The following is a 21,926-nucleotide window of genomic DNA, read 5'->3' on the forward strand; positions in this document are numbered from 1 at the left end:
ACTGCTAAAGTTTCGTTTTAAAAATGGGCACCTCCACAAATTGGCAATTGAACGTGAAGAAAGACATTGGAATGTCCTCAATAAAAACAGACGATTCATCGATGTATGGTTATAAAGCACCCTCTAGCGTCTAAAAAGCGACAGTGCAGCGCAACATCAGCTCGTGGGGGGAGATGAACGTTATTTAAAACACGATTTAAAAGGTTGTTCATGAAGAAAATCAAAAAACAATAAATGGAAGTTAGCCACTTCCCCCAGAATAACAGGTTTATAAACGCAGGTGGAGTCAGGGCCAGTTGATGCTACTGGGTTTGGATTATCTTTTACATTCAGATGTAATCAAATCAGTAATATCCATAGATAGTACAGTTGGTATACAATATAATATTTGACAGCAAAAAGCAGCTTCAAAATCATAATATTATTCCATTATTCTCATTGATTCTCTTGAACATGGTCATCTGCAATTGATTCTATAATTAGCTATTTCCTAAATGATTTCAGAAATAAATCCATGAATTTTGCTGAGACAATTATTCAAGTGTACTAAAATGTAGTGGAAAAATAGTTGCTATCTATTTTGTGGCGTAAAACCCTATCAAGCCATACCGTAATCAAGTTCATGGGTTTTTGTTTCATGGTGTAGAGTAGAATCATTGATTTTTAGATAACCTAAACTAAACTTTTCCTGGACAGGTAATATGGTCAAGAAAAACTCCTGGCCCAACACAGACTCCAGACACTGGTAGTCTTATCAGAGATAATCCATATATCCTACGACTGTATGTGGATCTATCCATATAAAATGTGAAGGACAACATGAGAACAAAATAGATATGTAAAGCCTATCCTTGCTTCCATATACAGTTGAAGTCAGAAGTTTACATACACCTTAGCCAAATACATTTAAACTCGGTTTTTCACAATTCCTGACATTTAATCAGAGTAAGAATTCCCTGTCTTAAGTCAGTTAGGATCAAAACTTTATTTTAAGAATGTGAAATGTCAGAATAATAGTAGAGAGAATGATTGATTTCAGCTTTTATTTCTTTCATCACATTCCCAGTGGGTCAGAAGTTTATATGCACTCAATTAGTATTTGTTAGTATTGCCTTTAAATTGTTTTACTTGGTTCAAATGTTTCAGTTAGCCTTCCACAAGCTTCCCACAATAAGTTAGGTGAATTTTGGCGCATTCCTCATGACAGAGCTGGTGTTACTGAGTCAGGTTTGTAGGCCTCCTTGCTCGCACATGCTTTTTGAGTTCTGCCCACAAATGTTCTATAGTATTGAGCTATGTGATGGCCACTCCAATACCTTGACTTTGTTGTCCTTAAGTCATTTTGCCACAACTTTGGAAGCATGCTTGGGGTCATTGTCCATTTGGAAGACCCATTTGCAACCAAGCTTCCTGACTGATGTCTTGAGATGTTGCTTCAATATATCCACAATTTTCCTACCTCATTATGCCATCTATTTTGTGAAGTGCACCAGCCCCTCCTGCAGCAAATCACCCCCACAACATGATGCTGCCGCCCCCGTGCTTCACGGTTAGGATGGTGTTCTTCGGCTTGCAAGTGTAACAGTACAACTTTAGACCGTCCCCTCGCCCATACCCGGGCGCGAACCAGGGACCCTTTGCACACATCAACAACAGTCACCCACGAAGCATCGCTCCACAAAATCTGCGGCCCTTGCAGAGCAAGGGGAACCATTACTTCAAGGTCTCAGAGCAAGTGACGTCACCGATTGAAACGCTATTTAGCGCGCACCACAGCTAACTAAGCTATCCGTTACACAAGCTTCCCCCTTTTTCCTCCAAAGATAATGATGGTCATTATGACAAAACAGTTCTATTTTTGTTTCATCAGACCAGAGGACATTTCTCCCAAAAATATGATCTTTGTCCCCATGTGCAGTAGCAAACCGTAGTTTGTCTTTTTTTTATGGCGGTTTTGGAGCAGTGGCTTCTTCCTTGCTGAGCGGCGATATAGGACTCGTTTTACTGTGGATATAGATACAGGTACCTGTTTCCTCCAACATCTTCACATGCCCTTTGTTGCTGTTTTGGGATTGATTTGCACTTTTCGCACCAAAGTACGTCCATCTCTAGGAGACAGAACACGTCTCCTTCCTGAGCGGTATGAAGGCTGCGTGGCCCCATAGTGTTTATTCTTGCGTACTATTGTTTGTACAGATGAACGTGGTACCTTCAGGCGTTTGGAAATTGCTCCCAAGGATGAACCCAACTTGTGGAGGTCTACAATTATTTTCTTCTGAGGTCTTGACTGATTTCTTTTGATTTTCCCATGATGTCAAGCAAAGAGGTACTGAGTTTGAAGGTAGGCCACAGGTACACCTCCAATTGACTCAAATGACGTCAATTAGCCTATCAGAAGCTTCTAAAGCCATGACATAATTTTCTGGAATTTCCCAAGCTGTTTAAAGGCACAGCGAATTTAGTGTATGTAAACGTCTGACCCACTGGAATTCTAATTGTAATCTGTCTGTAAACAATTGTTTGAAAAAATTACTTGTGTCATGCACAAAGTAGATGTCTTAACCAACTTGCCAAAACTATAGTTTGTTAACAATACATTTGTGGAGTGGTTGAAAAATGAGTTTTAATGACTCCAACCTAAGCGTATGTCAAATCAAATCAAATCAAATCTATGTAAACTTCCGACTTCAACTGTATAATTAATATATCATGTTGCTTTGACACCTAGTCGTTGCAGACATAACTAGTTTAATAGGTTTAAAATGAAACAGGTCCAAAGTACCCAGGGGGCCCGGGGCCAAACTGACAATTTAACACACTGCCACAGATTCAACAGTTTTATCAGGCCTACATTTAGAGTATCACCATGGGATTGCAACGTTGTGGGTTAGATCCCTGATCGAGTCGTACAAAGTTCTTGTCATTGGGATACAATGTTGCAAGTTTACAAGTATATTATTGCACCAATTTCCTATATAGGTTCCAGAATTTTTTTTTCTTCCTAAAGGCATCCATTTTACTGCAGAACCCATAAAACATTGTAGTGTAGTATCGAGAATACTGTAAAAATATTCCATGTAGGCTAGTAGTTTGTCTGTGTTTTGAAGTTTAATCAGCTGCTACCTTTATAGTTTGGACTTTTGTTTCTTCAGCAACCCTCATAGGCCTCCAAACTCTGCATTCAACTGTGGTGAAGGTAGGCAACCACATCTTCACCACGCTGATCCTCAACACTAGGGCCCCACAAGGGTGCGTGCTCAGCCCCTTCCTGTACTCCCTATTCACCCATGACTGCATGGCCACGCACATCTCCAACTCAATCATCAAGTTTGCTGACGACACAACAGTGGTAGGCCTGATTACCAACAACGATGATTCAGCCTACAGGGAGGAGGTGAGGGCCCTGGCAGAGAGGTGCCAGGAAAATCACATCTCCCTCATCGTCAACAAATGAAGGAATTCAGGAGACAGCAGAGAGAGCATGCCCCCATCCACATCAACTGGGCCGCAGTGGAGAGGGTGAAAAGCTTGAAGTTCATCAAATGGTCACACCACACAGACAGTTTGGTGAAGAAGGCACAACAGCAAATCTTCAACCTCAGGAGGCTGAAGAAATTCAGCTTGGCCCTTAAGACCCTCACAAATTTCAACAGATGCACCATTGAGAGCATCCTACTGGACTGTATCACCGTCACGTATGGTAATTGGATAATCCGCAACCACAAGGCTCTCAAGAGGGTGGTGAAATCAGGCCAACACATCACTGGGGGCACACTGACGGCCCTCCAGGACATCTACAGTACAGCATCCGGTGTGTCATGAGGGCCAATAAGATCATCAAAGACCTCAGCTGTATTCACCATTTCTATTCATATACTGTCCATTCACACCATTATATAATATACACTACATGGCAAAATGTATGTGGACACCTGCTTGTCAAACATCTCATTCCAAAATCATGGGCATTAATATGAAGTTGGTCCCCCTTTGCTGCTACAACAGCCTCCACTCTTCTGGGAAGGCTTTCCACTAGATGTTGGAACATTGCTGCAGGGACTTGCTTCCATTCAGTCATAAGAGCATTAGTGAGGCCGGGCACTGATATTGGGCGATTAGGCCTGACTCACAGTTGGCGTTCCAATTCATCCAAAAGATGTTCGATGTGGTTGAGGTCAGTCAAGGCCAATCAAGTTCTTCCACACAGATCTCAACAAAACATTTCTGTATAGACCTCTCCTTGTCATGCTTAAACAGGAAAGGGCCTTCCCCAAACTGTTGCCACAAAATTGGAAGCACAGAATCGACTAGAATGTCATTGTATGCTGTAGCGTTAAGATTTCCCTTCACTGGAACTAAGGGGCCTACCCCGAACCATGAAAAACAGCCCCAGAACATTATTCCTCCCCCACCACTATGCATTGGGGCAGGTAACGTTCTCCTGGTATCTGCCAAACCCAGATTTGTCCGTCAGACTGCCAGATGGTGAAGCGTGATTCATCACTCCAAAGAAAGCATTTCCACTGCTCCAGAGTCCAATGGCGGAGAGCTTTACACCACTCCAGCCAATGCTTTGCCCACTGACTGCAAGCCAGGCCTAATTGCCCAACATCAGTGCCCGATCTCACTAATGCTTTTGTGGCTGAATGGAAGCAAGTCCCCGCAGCAACTTTACAACAACTAGTGGAAAGCCTTCCCAGAAGAGTGGAGGCTGTTATTGCAGCAAAGGGGGAACAGTAACCGTTTGATAAAATCAATAAGGCACGCGAGGCAGTGCTGTATCTTGAATACAGTCACATGTAAATGGGTAGTCCATTTTGTTAAGAACGGACAACCATATTAATGCCCATGATTTTGGAATGAGATGTTCGAGGAGCAGGTGTCCACATAATTTTGGTAATGTAGTGTATATACACTTACCGGACAATTTATTAGGTACACCATCCCTTTCACAAAAAATGGATCGCTCTTACATACAGTGAGTCATGTGGCCGTGGCTTCCTGTATAAAGCAGACAGACAGGCATTGAGGCATTCAGTTACTGTTCAATTTAACGTTAGAATGGGAAAAACTAGTGACTTAAACGACTGAGCGTGGTATGATCATCGGTGCCAGGCACGCCGGATCCAGTATCACAGAAACTACCGCACTATTGGGCTTTTCACGCATGAAAGTGTCTAGTGTTTCCCAAGAATGGTGCAACAAAAAAAATGCATTCAGCGACAGTCCTGTGGGCGAAACCGCTCATTGATAAGAGGTTGAAGAATGGCACGAACCATGCAAGCTATCAGGCGGGCCACAAACAGACAAATAATGGCATAGTACAACAATGGTGTGCAGAACAGTATCTCGGAACACACAACTCGTCGATCGTTATCAAGGATTTCCAGCAGACGACCACAAAGAGTTCCACACCTATCAGCTAAAAACAAGAAAAAGCTGAAAAACATTGCCTGGTCCGACGAATCCCTGTTCCTGTCATGCTGATGGCAGAATCAGGATTTGGCTTAAGCAGCATGAGTTCATGGACCCATCCTGCATGGTGTCAACGGTACAGGCTGGTGGCGGTGGTGTACCGCTGTCCAATCTGCAGAAACTGTGTGATGCCATTGCGTCAGCATGGACCGACATCCCTGTGCAACGTTTCTGACTTGTAGAAGCCATGCCCGAAGAACCCAGGCTGTTCTGGAGGCAAAGGGAGGTCGTGGTATCAACAGTACAGGCTGGTGGCGTGGTGTACCGCTGTCCAATCTGCAGAAACTGTGTGATGCCATCGCGTCAGCATGGACCAACATCCTTGTGCAATGTTTCTGACTTGTAGAATCCATGCCCGAAGGGAGGTCGTGCTGTATGGGCTGTCACAGGCACATTATGCCCGCAAACAGTTCCATCTGAAAATAATCACTCCACCGCCATAAGAATATCATGTTCATGTCCGAATCAACTCTTGTATTTAATCTCGATTTGCGCATTATTTCCCCTTGCTTCCAGCCTAGCAGTTAGTTTGGTACAGCGCCTGTCCAATCTCGGAAACAATGTTTAACTTTTTCATTTCAATCTCTCTGTAAATACCATACATAGAGTGAACAGTGCCCAGACGAGATGAGACAACTTTTTTTCTGAGCTCGGCGAAATCACGCATCAACTTCATTATCATGGACAAATCGAAGTAAATGCCAATAGGGAGAAAAAAAACTCTAAAGAAAATGTGGTAAAACTGTCATTGTACCTCTTGTGCCTTATTGTTTAATAAGGCTGTATTCTTAAATTGCCTCCACTCCACCCCCCGACTTTTACTGACACTGGCCATATTCAGAGGCTGTTTCGCGTTCGTAAATGAATCAGTTATTCTGCGCTCTGAAATCGGCGTAGATAGCCAGAGTGAGTTTGCGCACGCAATTTAAGTATACTGCACTGTTGCAGCAATATGTGTACACGACCATTTCAATTTGATTTGTCTACCTATAATTCATGACGTCGAGAGTAGGTGGAGGAAGTTTAAATTTGGTGCCGAACCACGTGTGTGGTTTGGTATCAGGCAAGGCGGGGATGGCTTGCTGTTGAACGCTCAGAATCGTATGCTACGAGAGCAAAGCTTTCTGGTATTCCCTCATTGTTTTGATACAAGCCGAGGTTCTCGCTGGATTCTCTCGGTCAATTTTTTTTTATGCAGCTTGCTGTCATTTTTTCCAACGTTGTCGAGCGATGGAGAAACGCCCATCTGCAATAATTCTTCTGACCTTCGCCTCCTCTGCACACCGAAGCGTATTCCTTGGATCCAGCGATGCGGGGAGCGTTCTGACTTTGATTGTCAGTTGAATTGACATTTATTTAACGTGAAGTGCCTACCTACAATCTATTCTACCGATTTAACGTAATATTTTAAATAATCACGGCTGAAGCAGATGCACCTGGTTCTGTCACCCCTGCTATACTATGTTGGAATTTCCATCTCTCATTCCATATTGGCCTCTCATCAGCTTTCTGGTGCCTATGGCTATCACCAATGTAGCCATCGACCTCGGTGAACAGGTAGGTCGGCGGCATCAAATTGACATGAGACAGCGATATTTGCATAGGATATGTGCTAGTCGGTAGCCAACATTGGGGGTTGAGGCAAGAGTGACGGATGAACGTCAACAATTCGCTAGATGTCAGGCTCTGTCAAAACACGGTCCGGATAACTTCTATCGCTTGTTTGATTTGACATTAACTTAGCATTCAACGTGGTTCAGAATGTTGTATCTATCCATCAGACCACCACTAGTAGTGGCCTACAATTCAAGAATTTGATCAATTCATTACAGGCACGTGTATAATTTAAACGCCGGCAGATGGCGATATTGAGACGGGTCATTTTACCGTCCAAATAAATTATGGAGCCAGCAATACATTTGCATCACTTGTGGACCGGTTCGTACCTGACATATTCTCCATTCAGGCTGCATAGGTGTCAATTTCCTCAACTTTATTGAATGGATAGATGTCGGGAAAAATATGCTTTTACTTTATGAAACACCGTTTTCCACTACCATGCTAGTGACAAAATGTTAATCCCGCCTATACTTTCTTTGGATTGGTGGATACATCTCATTATTTGAATACTTTTTTGAATATTCGATGAGGGTTGTTGATTTCAACCGCATGTATTCAATGGAGAAATGCAACCATACTAGCCTCATAACATGAATATGCTTAGTCATCTCAATACAACTCTGATAAAAGTGTTTTTTTTCCCCCCACAAAGTTGCGGGGAAGTCACGTGGCCTACTTATATCAGTACTCCTAACAACGTATGCATTAGGACATTTATATTCAATTAAATACATAGTAAATAAGCCATACATTTTTTGGCGGGGACCAAATTCGACACAGCATTGACCTCCATACAAAAACGTGCTTGGTGGGTGAGAATTATTTTGTTTTTAAAGTGTTAGGAGATTTAGGTTAAGGTTAGGAAACGGGTTAGCTAAAATAGTCCCAGACATGACGCCAACATTTCTTGCCACAACCAGGCCTGCCCTGAGAGTAGTCTTGGTTTCCACCAATGCGATGCTGCCACAGCATCAGGCATAAAATAAACATAGCCCATGGTCTGGTAGTTTAAACCTGATTGGTTGAACAGATATACAACATTCGGGATTAACGTTAAACCACTCTTGCATGGCGGTGGAAAATTGTGTTTCATAAGGAAAGTAAGCATATTTTCCTTTACAGGAACATTCATGTGTCCTGTTTTCTGAGGGTTGGGAGAATATTCCATTACTTCCCACAGAACATGGTTGCTATATTCTCAGAATATAATTGATATTAATGTTATAGATGCGTTTCATGGGAATGTTGCTGTCTCCCCCTCAACAAATGGTTTCATTACACATCACTCCTTGTGAGGCCCTGATTGGTGAACCACTGATCCATTCAGTGTTTTGTCTGTTGGCAAAGTTAGGGACACACACAGTTCGATTAATCCCGCCCGGGTGCCCGTGTAGGTGTTTTGTTTCGGCTGAAAGTTGAATGCATTCTATTTGGAACCTGGCACCCTCCCGGGCGTGAGTCAGGTGCCCCGCGAAGTCTGCTCAAAACAAAATTGAAGTAATTAAGCATGTGTAGCAATTACTAGGATTCTGTGCTTTCTCATGCAAAAGGGATTGCTTTTGATAAAAACGATTTATCTGCCTTCCCAATGAAAACTATACATAACTAAATGCAACATGCAACAACGATTTTACTGAGTTACAGTTCATATAAGGAAATCAGTCAATTGAAACAAATTAATTTGGCCCAAATCTAGGGATTTCACATCAATCAGAATGAATTTTTCTCCACAAAAGGGCTTTATTACAGACAAATACTCCTCAGGTTGTAGCGATAGGTGTGGAAGAACTTGACTGGCCTGCACAGAGCCCTGACTGGCCTGCACAGAGCCCTGACTGGCCTGCACAGAGCCCTGACCTCAACCCCATTGAACACCCTTGGGATGAATTGGAACGCCGACTGTGAGCCAGGCCTAATTGTCCAACATCAGTGCCCGACCTCACTAATGCTCTTATGACTGAATGGAAGCAAGTCCCTGCAGCAATGTTCCAACATCTAGTGGAAAGCCTTCCCTGAAGAGTGGAGCTGTTATAGGAGCAAAGGGGGACCAACTCCATAGTAATGCCCATGACTTTGGCCATGTGGTGTATGAAGAAATAAAGCTAGAATCTTAAATGTGGTAGGTGCACTGGTGTTCCTAAATTCAAATTCCAGGTCGCACAGCAAAATATTTAGGGACATATGCTAATAAAATGGTCCCACTGTAGAGCTTTGGTGGCAAATACCAAATAGCCTATTTGATTTTTGAGTTGCGACTGTCAGTGAAAAGTAGAGGCACAGCCAGGCATTAGTGCTGTGAATTGCCAGGGACCTCACAATACGATGTTATCACGATACTTAGGTTAGGGTTGCGATATGTATTGCTATTCTCAGTATTATTTTGGGAATCGATATTGTGATTTTATTTATTTATTGCGATTCGATTTGCCAAACATATTGCTCACCATGTCTGCCGCAGAGGGACGAGCCATGAGAAAGAGTCCGAAATCTAATTAACTCATTATTTAAAAAGAAAATGGAGAAAAGGCTATGGAGTTTTGGTGCCGGTACAGCAAACTAGCGCAATTTTAAAAAATCTAATCAAATCAAAATAAAAATTGTCAAAATTATACGATAGTCAAAAATAATGTCCCGCGATGTAACTATTGATCCCCCATCACTACCAGGCATATTGCAATATTTCAAAACATAATTGCTGGAAAACAGTTTGGAAAGCAAATAGTTACTGCTGTAAAGAGAAGACAATGAAAATACTAATATCTGTTATCATAGTTCTCAACTAAATTTAGCGAACAGAATAGCCTATCTTAATGGCACCAGTGGAGAGAATTGGCTGAGTGTGTGCATATTCACTCTTTATCATTGTTGGGTCAGTGCCTGTTGAAAGTTTGATTTTGGACAACAATTTCCTCCTCCAGATTAGATGGATGTCATATTGTATTTGTCTCCCCTTCTTGACTTAACACATCTGAGTGTCGCTGCACAGGTCTCTCCAGAGATGTTCGATCGGGTTCTAGTCCGGCCTCTGGCTGGGCCACTCAAGGACATTCAGAGATTTGTCCGGAAGCCATTCCTGCATTGTCTTGGCTGTGTGCTTAGGGTCGTTGTCCTGTTGGAAGGTGAACCTTCGCCCCAGTCGGAGGTCCAGAGCGCTCTGGAGCATGTTTTCATCAAGGATCTCTCTGTACTTTGCTCTGTTAATCTTTCCACCGATCCTGAGTCCCTGCCATTGGAAAAACATCCCCACAGCATGATGCTGCCACCACCATACTTCACCATAGGGATGATGCTAGATTTCCTCAGGACTTGGCATTCAGGCCAAAGAGTTCAATCTTGTTTCTCATGGTCTGAGAGTCCTTCAGATGCCTTTTGGGAAACTCCAAGCTGACTCATGTGCCTTTTACTGAGGAGTGGCATCCGTCTGGCCACTCTACCATAAAGGCCTGATTGGTGGAGTGCTGCAGAGATGCTTGTCTTTCTGGAAGGTTCTCCTATCTCCACATAGGAGCTCTGTCAGAGTGACCATAGGGTTCTTGGTCACCTCCCTGACCAAGGCCCCTCTCCTCCGATTGCTCAGTTTGGCCGGGCTGCCAGCTCTAGGAAGAGTCTTGGTGGTTCCATTTAAGAATGATGGAGGCCACTGTTCTTGGGGACCTTCAGTGCTGCAGACATTTTTTGGTACCCTTCCCCAGATCTGTGCCTCGACACAATCCTGTTTCGGAGCTCTACGGAAAATTCCTTCAACCTCATTGCTTAGTTTTTGCTCTGACATGCACTGTCAACTGTGGGACCTTTTATATAGACAGGTGTGTGCCTTTCCAAATCATGTCCAATCAATTGAATTTACCCCAGGTGGACTCCAATCATCCTTGAAATGTTTTTACAACTTGATCAATGGAAACAGGATGCACCAGAGCTCAATTTCGAGTCTCATATCAAAGGGTCTGAATACTTTTTAAAATATGGTATTTGTTTTTATTTTTAGTAAATTGGCAAAAAAATCTAAATCTGTTTTTGTCATTGTGGTACTGTGTATAGATTGATGACATTTTTTATATTTTAAATCAATTTTAGAATTAAGCTGTAGCGTAAGAATATGTGGAAAAGGTTAAGGGGTCTGAGTACTTTATGAATGCACGGTATATGCATAATCTATAAAGGCTTCATAATTCATAAAGGTAATGTTAACTGACTGATTTATCTCATAGAACAATACGTAGAAGATATCTTAAGCGTCTGTTAACCTCTTATTTTTGGCGTTTATCCCAAAACCCTATTCTTTTTTCATTCTTTTTCACAAATAGGGATAGCTTAACAAACCATAGGTAACTCATTTCTGGGTTTTAGGACTTCAAACTGGCAAGCTCCACTGTGATATCTAGAACAGTGAATGTAAACTAAAAAGCCCTTGCATGGATCTAGGACAGTGAGCAACATGTCCACTATAACATGGAAAGAAGAGTAGCTTTTTGTTGAATGAGTGGTGAGTGATTTTAATTATTAGTAGATGTATTGATCTACTTGTGCATCGTTGTGGTTTTGAGAAGGCCATAAGGCACACAGAACTAAAGCCCAGTTCAGTGGAGATCTTATGAATATCATAGCCCCACACCAGTGACCCACAGCAGTCCCAGTCATATGACAGATGACAGGCCTACTCATACTAGCTGGTATTCTTGCCTAGTCCTAGTGGGCAGTAGGAGTCCAAGCGTGCATCTCAGAAGAGGTTAGGATTATGCATGCGTAATGGCCGTGTGAGCAACTATGAATCGTACCAAGCTCCCTTCTATGGAAAGCGGCAGCTGCGGATGCTCTCTGGAGGCAAAGCTAAATGGAAATAATGTCTAATTCGCCTGAATGACTGATTCAGTTTTTCAGGATCAGGACAGGGGTATAAAGTGTTTTTAGCATAGAAATAGAATGAGTTGAATGGGCTTTGAGTTTGGAACCTGACTGGTAAACTCATGGGTACACTCGCAATGACTGCCTGGTAATGTAGAATATTAATTAAAATTATGCTAACTTAAGTTGCTCATAGAATGTATTTTTTTGTATTGTCAATTAAGTTTATTAAACTAATCACGGAACAGATTGATAGGTACACATCTTGCTTTTACATCCTGCTTTGCTACTATGGGTACATTTGCAATTTCTGCCAGTCCACCCATTGTCATCATTATCTTTAATGGGGACGCCTGTTTATTCTTTCTATTTCTATGGGGTTTTACATATTTCCACATGCATCCATTATGTATAGGCACATGTATATTGTCTCCTATGCAGATTTTGTTACAATATTTCAGAAATTTGGTAAAGGTTAATTTTGCTATATAGTTATCACAGCAAAAAAAGAAACGTCTCACGTCTCACTGTCAACTGCGTTTCTTTTCAGCAAGCTTAGCATGTGTAAATATTTGTATGAACATAAGATTCAACAACTGAGACATAAACTGAACAAGTTCCACAGACGTGACTAACAGAAGTGGAATAATGTGTCCCTGAACAAACGGGTCAAAATCAAAAGTCAGTAAGTATCTGGTGTGGCCACCAGCTGCATTAAGTACTGCAGTGCATCTCCTCATGGACTGCACCAGATTTGCCAGTTCTTGCTGTGAGATGTTATCCCATTCTTCCACCAAGGCACCTGCAAGTTCCCGGACATTTCTGGGGGGAATGGCTCTAGCCCTCACCCTCCAATCCAACATGTCCCAGACGTGCTCAATGGGATTGAGTTCCAGGTTCTTCTGTGGCAATGGCAGAACACTAGAAATCACGCACAGAACGAGCATTATGGCTGGTGGCATTGTCATGCTGGAGGGTCATGTCAGGATGAGCCTGCAGGAAGAGTACCACATGAGGGAGGAGGATGTCTTCCCTGTAATGCACAGCTTTGAGATTGCCTGCAATGACAACAAGCTCAGTCCGATGATGTTGTGACACACCACCCCAGACCATGACGGATTCTCCACCTCCAAATCAATCCCGCTCCAGAGTACAGGCCTCGGTGTAATGCTCATTCCTTCGATGATAAATGCGAATCCGACCATCACCCCTGGTGAGACAAAACCACAATTCATCAGTGAAGAGCACTTTTTGTCAGTCCTGTATGGTCCAGCAACAGTGGGTTTGTGCCCATAGGCGATGCTGTTGCCGGTGATGTCTGGAGAGGACCTGCCTTACAACAGGCCTACAAGCCCTCAGTCCAGCCTCTCTCAGCCTATTGCGGACAGTCTGAGCACTGATGCAGGGATTGTGCGTTCCTGGTGCAACTCGGGCAGTTTTTGCCATCTTGTACCTGTCCCGCAGGTGTGATGTTCGGATGTACCGATCCTGTGCAGGTGTTACATGTGGTCTGCCACTGCGAGGATGATCAGCTGTCCGTCCTGTCTCCCTGTAGCACTGTCGTAGGCGTCTCACAGTACAGGCATTGCAATTTATTGCCCTGGCCATATCTGCAGTCCTGATGCCTCCTTGCAGCATGCCTAAGGCACGTTCACACAGATGAGCAGGGACCCTGGGCATCTTTCTTTTGGTGTTTTTCAGAGTCAGTAGAAATGCCTCTTTAGTGTCCTCAGTTTTCATAACTGTGACCTTAATTGCCTACCGCCTGTAAGCTGTTAGTGTCTTAATGACCGTTCCACATGTGCATGTTTATTTAATTGTTTATGGTTCATTGAACAAGTATGGGAAACAGTGTTTAAACCCTTTACAATGAAGCTCTATGACATTATTTGGAGTTTTACAAATAATCTTTGAAAGACAGGGTCCTGAAAAAGGTGTGTGTGTGAGCGAGTTAAAAGTTTATTGTAGCAAATGGTAGGCTACAGTAGCCTGCAATGGCATTGCAAATTAACAGCCTACTTGATGGCCAACAGATGCAAATGTATCATTCTTTACGTTTAATGTCAGTTTCATTGTGGAATTTTTCCCCATAACAGAAGCACACGAGGGAGTTCCATAAATTCCGTTTAAAATTTCCACTCGCGCAACCCTTGTTTCATGACGTTTCCCAAAGGAAAAGTAAACATTTGAATGCAGTTTACTTTAAACCACCTCTCAGAGTGAATTTGTCTAAAGCACTCTAGTGCACCTGAAGTCGTCTTCCAGTGCTTTGTCACCATTACAGTGCTGAAATAGCAGCTGCATCTTCTGATTTACATGGACAAGATGGACCTGATCAGCAATGATACTCTGAAACACTTTGTGAATACAGCCCTAGATCTTCCCTAAATTTGAGTTATGTGAGTGAGTACGTGGCTGCCAGGGGAAGAGGGCCGGGAGAGGAGTGTCCTGCAGGTGTGTGTGGTGGCCTGGCCAGTCATTTGTGGTTCATCTCTGTAGCCTCTACTCTTAATCTGAATCTCTCACCCAGCTCGCTACCTCTTCATTGTCACTGTTGAATGTCCTTCTCTGATCCCCCTTTCCATGCCACCACAGACAATAGCAACACCAGTAGCCTCAGCACCACTCATTCTGAAAGGACACCTCTTCAGAAATGATCTACGATGCTCAGATTACCAATGGTTAACTAGGGAGCTAGGATATATCAGGTAGCTAGCCATTTACTGTCACAGCAGTTCATCAATAGGTCAATAAACACTAACATACTCACAACAATATTATAATCTTAAATCTAAAATAGAAATGGAGAAATGTCACTATCTTGGCGTTTTTAATAGAGGCATTAACATGTGGGAAAATATCCAGGCTGCATCACATCTGGCCGTGATTGGGAGTCCCATAGGCAGGCGCACAATTGGCCCAGCGTTGGCCGGGTTAGGCCGTCATTGTTAATACGAATTTGTTCAATTGACCAAAGTTACCTCGCTAACTCCTCAAACCTGATTTGTAGTATACGCCTCAGGCTAATGCATACTGGTATGAATGATGGTTGTATGATGCTGAACCTTGGGGCTAATACGTTCTCACTCTTTCCCACCCATTCCCTTGGCCTTTTGGTCCTTGGCAGGCTCTAAACCGGGGTTTAGCAGGCTTTAAAGAGGATGCGGTTGAGATGCTTGCCAGCTATGGGCTGGCCTATTCGCTAATGAAGTTCTTTACTGGGCCCATGAGTGATTTCAAGAACGTGGGCCTGGTGTTTGTCAACAGCAAGAGGGACCGGGGCTGTGCTGTGCTGTGCATGGCGGTAGCAGGCTCTATGGCATTCATCATTCATGTTCTCATCGGTGAGGATTAAACATGGTTGTTTTGTCCCAAACCATGACATTTAATAGTAACTAACTACTAGTATTTATTCTTATTCATTCCAAGTGATTTTAAATCCAGTGATATGTCAGTTGTAAACTGCTTTTAAGTTCAGCTTTTCTGTTTTATTTTTTAAATGAAGAGGCCAACCCACTAGTGTTTTATCATCTCAAAAGTTTAAAATCGAGTTAGTGGTGCCATCTCCTCAGTCCTTACAGTATTCTGCTTCTCTCCCCTCTCTAGCCCAGACAGACCTAGGCTACTACATTATCAATAAGCTGCATCATGTGGACGACTCCGTGGGCAACAAGACCAGGAGGGCTTTCCTCTACCTGGCAACTTTCCCACTGCTGGACGCCATGGTGAGTACCGAGGAGAGTATACAGCTTGATTTCAGGGTCTGCGTCCCAAATATCACCCTATTCACTATATACAGTGTATTCGTTAAGTATTCAGACCCCTTCCCCTTTTCCACATTTTGTTACGTTACAGCCGTATTGTAATATTGATTAAATAAATCTTTTTCCTCATCAATCTACAGACAATACCGCATAATGACCCCCAAAACACTGTAATACCTTATTTACAGAAGTATTCAGACCCTTTGCTATGAGACTCGAAATTGAGCTTGGGTGCATCCTGTTTCCATTGATCATTGATTGGACATGATTTGGAAAGGGGCACACCTGTCTATATAAGGTCGCACAGTTGACAGTGGATGCCAAAGCAAAAACCAAGCCATGAGGTCAAAGGAATTGTCCGTAGAGCTCCGAGACAGGATTGTGTCGAGCACAGATCTGGAGAAGGGTACCGAAAAATGTCTGCAGCATTGAAGGTCCCCAAGAACAGTGGCCACATCATTCTTAAATGGAAGCATTTTGGAATCACCAAGACTCTTCCTAGAGCTGGCCGCCCAGCAAAACTGAGCCTTCGGGGAAGAAGGGCCTTGGTCAGGGAGGTGACCCGATGATGGTAACTCTGACAGAGCTCTAGAGTTCCTCTGTTGAGATGGGAGAACCTTCCAGAAGGACAACCATCTCTGCAGCACTCCACCAATCAGGCCTTTATGGTAGTGTGACCAGACGGAAGCCACGCCTCAGTAAAAAGCACATGACATCCCGCTTGGAGTTTGCCGAAAGGCACCTAAAGGACTCAGACCATGAAAAACAAGATTCTCTGGTCTCATGAAACCAGGTTGAACTGGCCTGAATGCCAAGTGACACGCCTGGAGGAATCCTGGCACTATCCCTACGGTGAGGCATGGTGGTGGCAGCATCATGCTGTGGGGATGTTTTTTTAGTGTCAGGGACTGGCCAGAGCCAGAGCCCGGACTTGAACCCAATCAAACATCTCTGGAGGGACCTGAAAGTATCTGTGCAGCGATGTTCCCCATCCAACCTGACAGGGCTTGAGAGGATCTGCAGAGAAGAATGGGAGGAACTCCCCAAATACAGGTGTGCCAAGCTTGTAGTTTCATACCCAAGACGACTCGAGGCTGTAATCTCTGCCAAAGGTCCTTCTACAAAGTACTGAGCAAAGGGTCTGAATACTTTCCAAATGCATTTGGATGGGCCATGTTCAAAAGTAGTGCGTTATGTGGTGAATAGGGTGCCATTTAGGCTAGCCAGAGAGCCATAATCATGGCAGAAAGAAGCTTAACACCTCAAATGTATGTATAATCGCCTTGACATCGTGCTGATCTTAAAACGTACGCACTCCTGTCCCTGTATTTCAACTATCGCATATTTACGTATTCAATGTGAGCCTTTGGGTTGCTTTTTATTTTTACAGAAAATAACTTTGTATGCTAAAATTATTGGGTGGAGAAGCAACAATTGTCTCCTTGTTCATTTTTGTTTTTTAGTCTTGGATACATGCTGGAATCCTCCTCAAGCACAAATACAGTGTCATTGTAGGCTCTGCCTCCATCTCTGATGTCATCACCCAGGTACTCAACAGATCGCTTCCTTGTTGTTCACTAATCCCCATTACAGTGAAGATGGGTTCTTGTAGCCAAAACAAAAATGCAATTCCCCTCAAAAGTGGACTTGGCAGTATGCCCTGCTCTGATGAGTTGTGAGTGTGATGTGGTCCTAACGGAGTGTTTCTGACTGTGGCCCCCCCCCCTCTCTGTGGCAGATTGTGTTTGTGTCCGTCCTGATGCATAGTAACCTGCCGTGTGTGGAGCCCCTTCTCATCCCCATCCTCGCCCTGTACATGGGAGCCCTGGTGCGCTTCGTCATCGTGGGCCTGGGCTACTACTACAACATTCACGACAACATCCCGGACTCCAGTGGCGTTGACGTAGGGGTACGCTGTTTCCTTCGTCACCCAACTGGGACCTTTTTAAGAGTTCAACATGTTTATTTAACACTAGAACTGCTGAGCCTTTCAGGCGATAAGTATCCACTGCAGCAGTGGTTCCCAAACGGCGTCCATGTCAAAATGCGTAGAATTGTAGGAAATTAGCTTAAAAACTGCTAAATTGGTGGCCGTGGCTCAGTCTTTGTCAGAAAATCTTAGAGACCCTCTTGGCCGCAGAGACAAAATGTTATTTTAAAGCTAAATTCCCTGCAATTGTACACATTTTGACATGGGGCGGAGAGACATTTAAAAAATAAATAAAGCTAGTTTCCTATAATTCTACACATTGTCATGGGACTGAGAAAAAATGGTGGTTTAAACCTGATTTCCTGCAATTCTACACATTTTACCACGTGGCTGAGAGAAAATGTGCAATTTTAAAGCAAAATTTCTGCAATTCTACAAACTTTACCATGGTTTATGCTGTGTTCTTAAAACCTGTTGTGACTAGGGGACAGTGTGTTCATTTTTGGGAAAAAAACATTCCCGTAGTAAACAGGATATTTTGTCAGGAAATGATGCTAGAATATGCATATAATTGACAGTTTAGGATACAAAACACTCTAAAGTTTCCAAAACTGTAAAAATATTGTCTGAGTATAACAGAACTGATGTTGCAGTTGAAAGCCTGAGAAAAATCCAATCCGGAAGTGCCCCATGTTTTGAAAGCGTTGCGTTCCAATGAGTCCCTATTGAGCAGTGAATGGGCTATCAACCAGATTACTCTTTCTCCGTATTCCCGAAGGTGTCACAGCATTGTGATATAGTTTTACGCATTTTATGTTGAAGAATCCCCGTAAGCGGCTACATTGCGCAAGTGGTCACCTGATGCTGCCAGAGAGATTCTTACGTAAAATACAGAGGTAGCCATTACTCCAATCGGTCCTACTGAAAAAGTAATTGTCCCGATGGATATATTATTAAATAGATATTTGAAAAACACCTTGAGGATTGATTATAAACAACGTTTGCCATGTTTCTGTCGATATTATGGAGCTAATTTGGAATATTTTTTGCCGTTTTCGTGACTGCAATTTCTGGGCGATTTCTCAGCCAAACGTGAAGAACAAACGGAGCTATTTCGCCTACAAAAATAATATTTTTGGAAAAAAGGAACATTTGCTATCTAACTGGGAGTCTCATGAGTGAAAACATCCGAAGCTCATCAAAGGTAAACAATTTAATTTGATTGCTTTTCTGATTTCTGTGACCAAGTTACCTGCTGCTAGCTGGACAAAATGCTATGCTAGGCTATCGATAAACTTACACAAATGCTTGTCTAGCTTTGGCTGTAAAAGCATATTTTTAGGGTGATTAACAAAAGGCTAAGCTATGTCTCAATATATTCCATTTGTGATTTTCATGAATAGGAATATTTTCTAGGGATATTTTTGTCCGTTGCGTTATGCTAATTAGTGTCAGGTGATTACGCTGATGATTACGCTTCCGCATGCGGGATGGGGAGTCACTAGAGGGTTCTTAAGCTGAGTGACTCAAACATTATACCATTATCAATTGGGGCCCCAATGCCGTGAAATGTTTTTTAATTTCAGATTCTCCCTCACTGTCTAGTTTTTATTTTATATACAGCTCCATTATCTTTTCTACATAGTTTATATCTGTTCTTTTACTGGAAACTTTTTACCATCACAATTTTTTTTTTTTTTACGAATTAATATACGTTTTTTTTAAATTGAGTGGCTGCAATTTAGGCCAGGGGTGCCAAACACATTCCATGGAGGACCTAGTGTCAGGTTTGTCCTTTCAATTAAGTCATAAACAATCCAGGTGTGGGTTCCTTGCTAACTAGTGACCTTAATTCATCCAAATACAAGGGAGGAGAGAACCTGCATCCTCTCGGCCCTCTGTGGAATGAGTTTGACACCTGTGGTTTAGGGGAAAGACTGCATCAATATTCTAACAGTCAAATAAATAAATTCCATTTATGCTATCGGAATAATAATAATCTGGGTGTGTCTATGAAGGTCTTAAGTAACATTATTATACGAAAAAAACGTATTTCAAATAATATAATAGCATTTCATTAGTTTTTACTGTAGGCTATATATGGAAACCATTAAAACCACCACAGAAATGTAGTTTTGGCAGGTCTTAAACATTATGGAAATAAGAAAATGTATTTCAAAAGAACAGAATGGCATATTTTAAGTTGCATTACGTTAGTACTTTACTTAGTAGCCTGAGCAATGATCCCTTGAGTGCTCATGTGCTGAACGCATGGACAGCGTGTTTATCCTTGGAAAAAGTTATCTTTTAAAATAGAGCTCACCTCTTGAATTTTTTGTTATCTGACAAAGGTCAGTGTCTTAGAAACAGCAGAATCTGCTGTTTTCTGACACTATATATCAAAATGTCGTACCTACATGTGACTCTGGAGGAGAATTTGAAAAAGTGGTGCCCCTTTCCCTGCTTCTGTCAATGACAAGCTGCACCCATCTCTTCATGTACAATTGGACAATTAAGTGATAATACCCGAGAAGCCAGTGTTGGAGAATATATTGGCACGGGTGTTTTTCGTGCCAATATCCTCTAAACACCTGCTTCGAGGGCATTATTACTTTTAATAATATGGATGGGAGTCAGTCATTTGTTCTAAATGTTCCGTTGCCATGATGGCTGGCAACGTTTTTATCCCTTGCTTGCTAAGCTAGCCAATTTTGGCTAACACAATCATGTCAAACAGTGCAACAAGAATAACAACAAAGTAGCTGCATTTGCATTTGTTTAAGCTGTTTTTGGGGGGGATACATCCATAACAATGAGTTAATGATGTTATTTTTTTATTTTTTTGCCTGGGGTAGAACATTTTGTTCTCGCGCCAGGCCACTGTTCAGAAGAGCTAGCCATCTACACTGCTAACACAATGACTTCAAACTGAAGCTGTTTTTCTATTGACATTTCTTTGTATATATCCATACAAATTATGCTGATTCATGATTTCGACTAGCTGAGAAAAGCTGCCAGCCTGTCTGTCTCTCGTCCTGACACGTTCATTAGCATAGGACAGCTGGAGATCGAATTTCAATATTGAAACAATGTTGCAAATGTAGGAGAGATGGACAGCAAAGTTATTACAAATCTCTGCTGTTGAAAACCAAAATACTAGTCTTAAAGAAATGGAACATAATGTCTAGTTGCTTTTTAAAGTGTATATCTAGAATATAAATTGCCTGGCTGAGCTGAGACTAGATTGCGCAGTCAGGTGAAACCATAAATAAGCATTTCAACGTCATAGATTTAGCCGGTGGTAACTTGTGGAATAGACACCGTCTGAATGCGGTTTTAACCAATCAGTATCCAGGATTAAAACCACCTGTTGTATAATTAAGCAATAAGGCACGCGGGATGTGGTAGAAGGGCTCTTCTTAGGCATCGCGGTGTACCTGGACATAGCCCTATACTGAAAACCCCCAAGGTGCCTTATTGCTATTATAAACTGGTTATCAACGTAATTAGAGCAATAAAAATAAATGTTTTGTCATACCCTTGGTATACGGTCTGGAATACACAGCTGTCTGCCAATCAGCATTCAGGGCTCTAACCACGCAGTTTATAATTGATAATATTGTCACCCATCAGACTTTTTTGGTTACTACATGATTCCATGTGTTATTTCATAGTTTTGATATATTCACTATTATCCTATATTGTAGAAAATAAACACTTGAATGAGTAGGTGTGTCCGAACTTTTGACTGGTACTATATATGTAGGAAAAGTCAGGTAAGGAGCAGGATGTTGCTTTTTTTGGGTGGCTTATTTGTTTATTTCTTTACATTTACAAAATCAAACAACCGTCCTATGGCGGTTCTATTGTTAATTTTGGTCTTGTAAAACTGGCTTTGATGTACTTGAAGACTACCTAGATAGTAGCCCATGTCCCAAAATTAACCAGGACAATTAGGTCAATGGCCCCTATTTTATCTCGTAATCAATACTACTGCTCTCACGTATGGCAAGGAGCTACAGCTACAACTCTAAGGCACTCAGATTGAACTTATCCTTGTTTTCCCCTCTCATTTTGCTTCTTTGCAGGGAGATGTCACCATCGGGAAGATGTTGAGTTTCTGGTGGCCTCTGGCCCTCATCCTGGCTACCCAGCGGATCAGCAGGCCCATCGTCAACCTCTTCGTGTCCCGGGACCTCCATGGCAGCAGCGTAGCTACTGAGGTGAGTTTGAAGCCTACTCAGTCCACTCCCCAATAATATCCCATTTAGTTCAGTCCCACTCACTGTAATTGG

General features: G+C 42.5%; 1 protein-coding gene across 2 annotated transcripts in view; it reads left to right on the forward strand.

Moving 5' to 3' along the window:
- Positions 1-6,281: 6,281 nt before the first annotated feature.
- LOC109909578 (progressive ankylosis protein homolog) overlaps positions 6,282-21,926 on the forward strand; it is a 32,446-nt gene continuing 16,801 nt past the window's right edge. The window contains exons 1-6 of one of the 2 annotated variants that reach the window (XM_020508599.2): positions 6,282-7,032; positions 15,065-15,281; positions 15,544-15,662; positions 17,165-17,248; positions 17,440-17,610; positions 21,720-21,854. In XM_020508599.2, the coding sequence (XP_020364188.1) occupies positions 6,937-7,032; positions 15,065-15,281; positions 15,544-15,662; positions 17,165-17,248; positions 17,440-17,610; positions 21,720-21,854 (822 nt within the window). In that variant the 5' untranslated portion in view covers positions 6,282-6,936. The remainder of the gene's footprint in view (positions 7,033-15,064; positions 15,282-15,543; positions 15,663-17,164; positions 17,249-17,439; positions 17,611-21,719; positions 21,855-21,926) is intronic. The other variant, XM_020508600.2, reaches the window with a different exon arrangement.

The sequence above is a fragment of the Oncorhynchus kisutch genome, linkage group LG18 (genome assembly GCF_002021735.2).
Source record: "Oncorhynchus kisutch isolate 150728-3 linkage group LG18, Okis_V2, whole genome shotgun sequence".
Classification (NCBI taxonomy): Eukaryota; Metazoa; Chordata; class Actinopteri; order Salmoniformes; family Salmonidae; genus Oncorhynchus; species Oncorhynchus kisutch.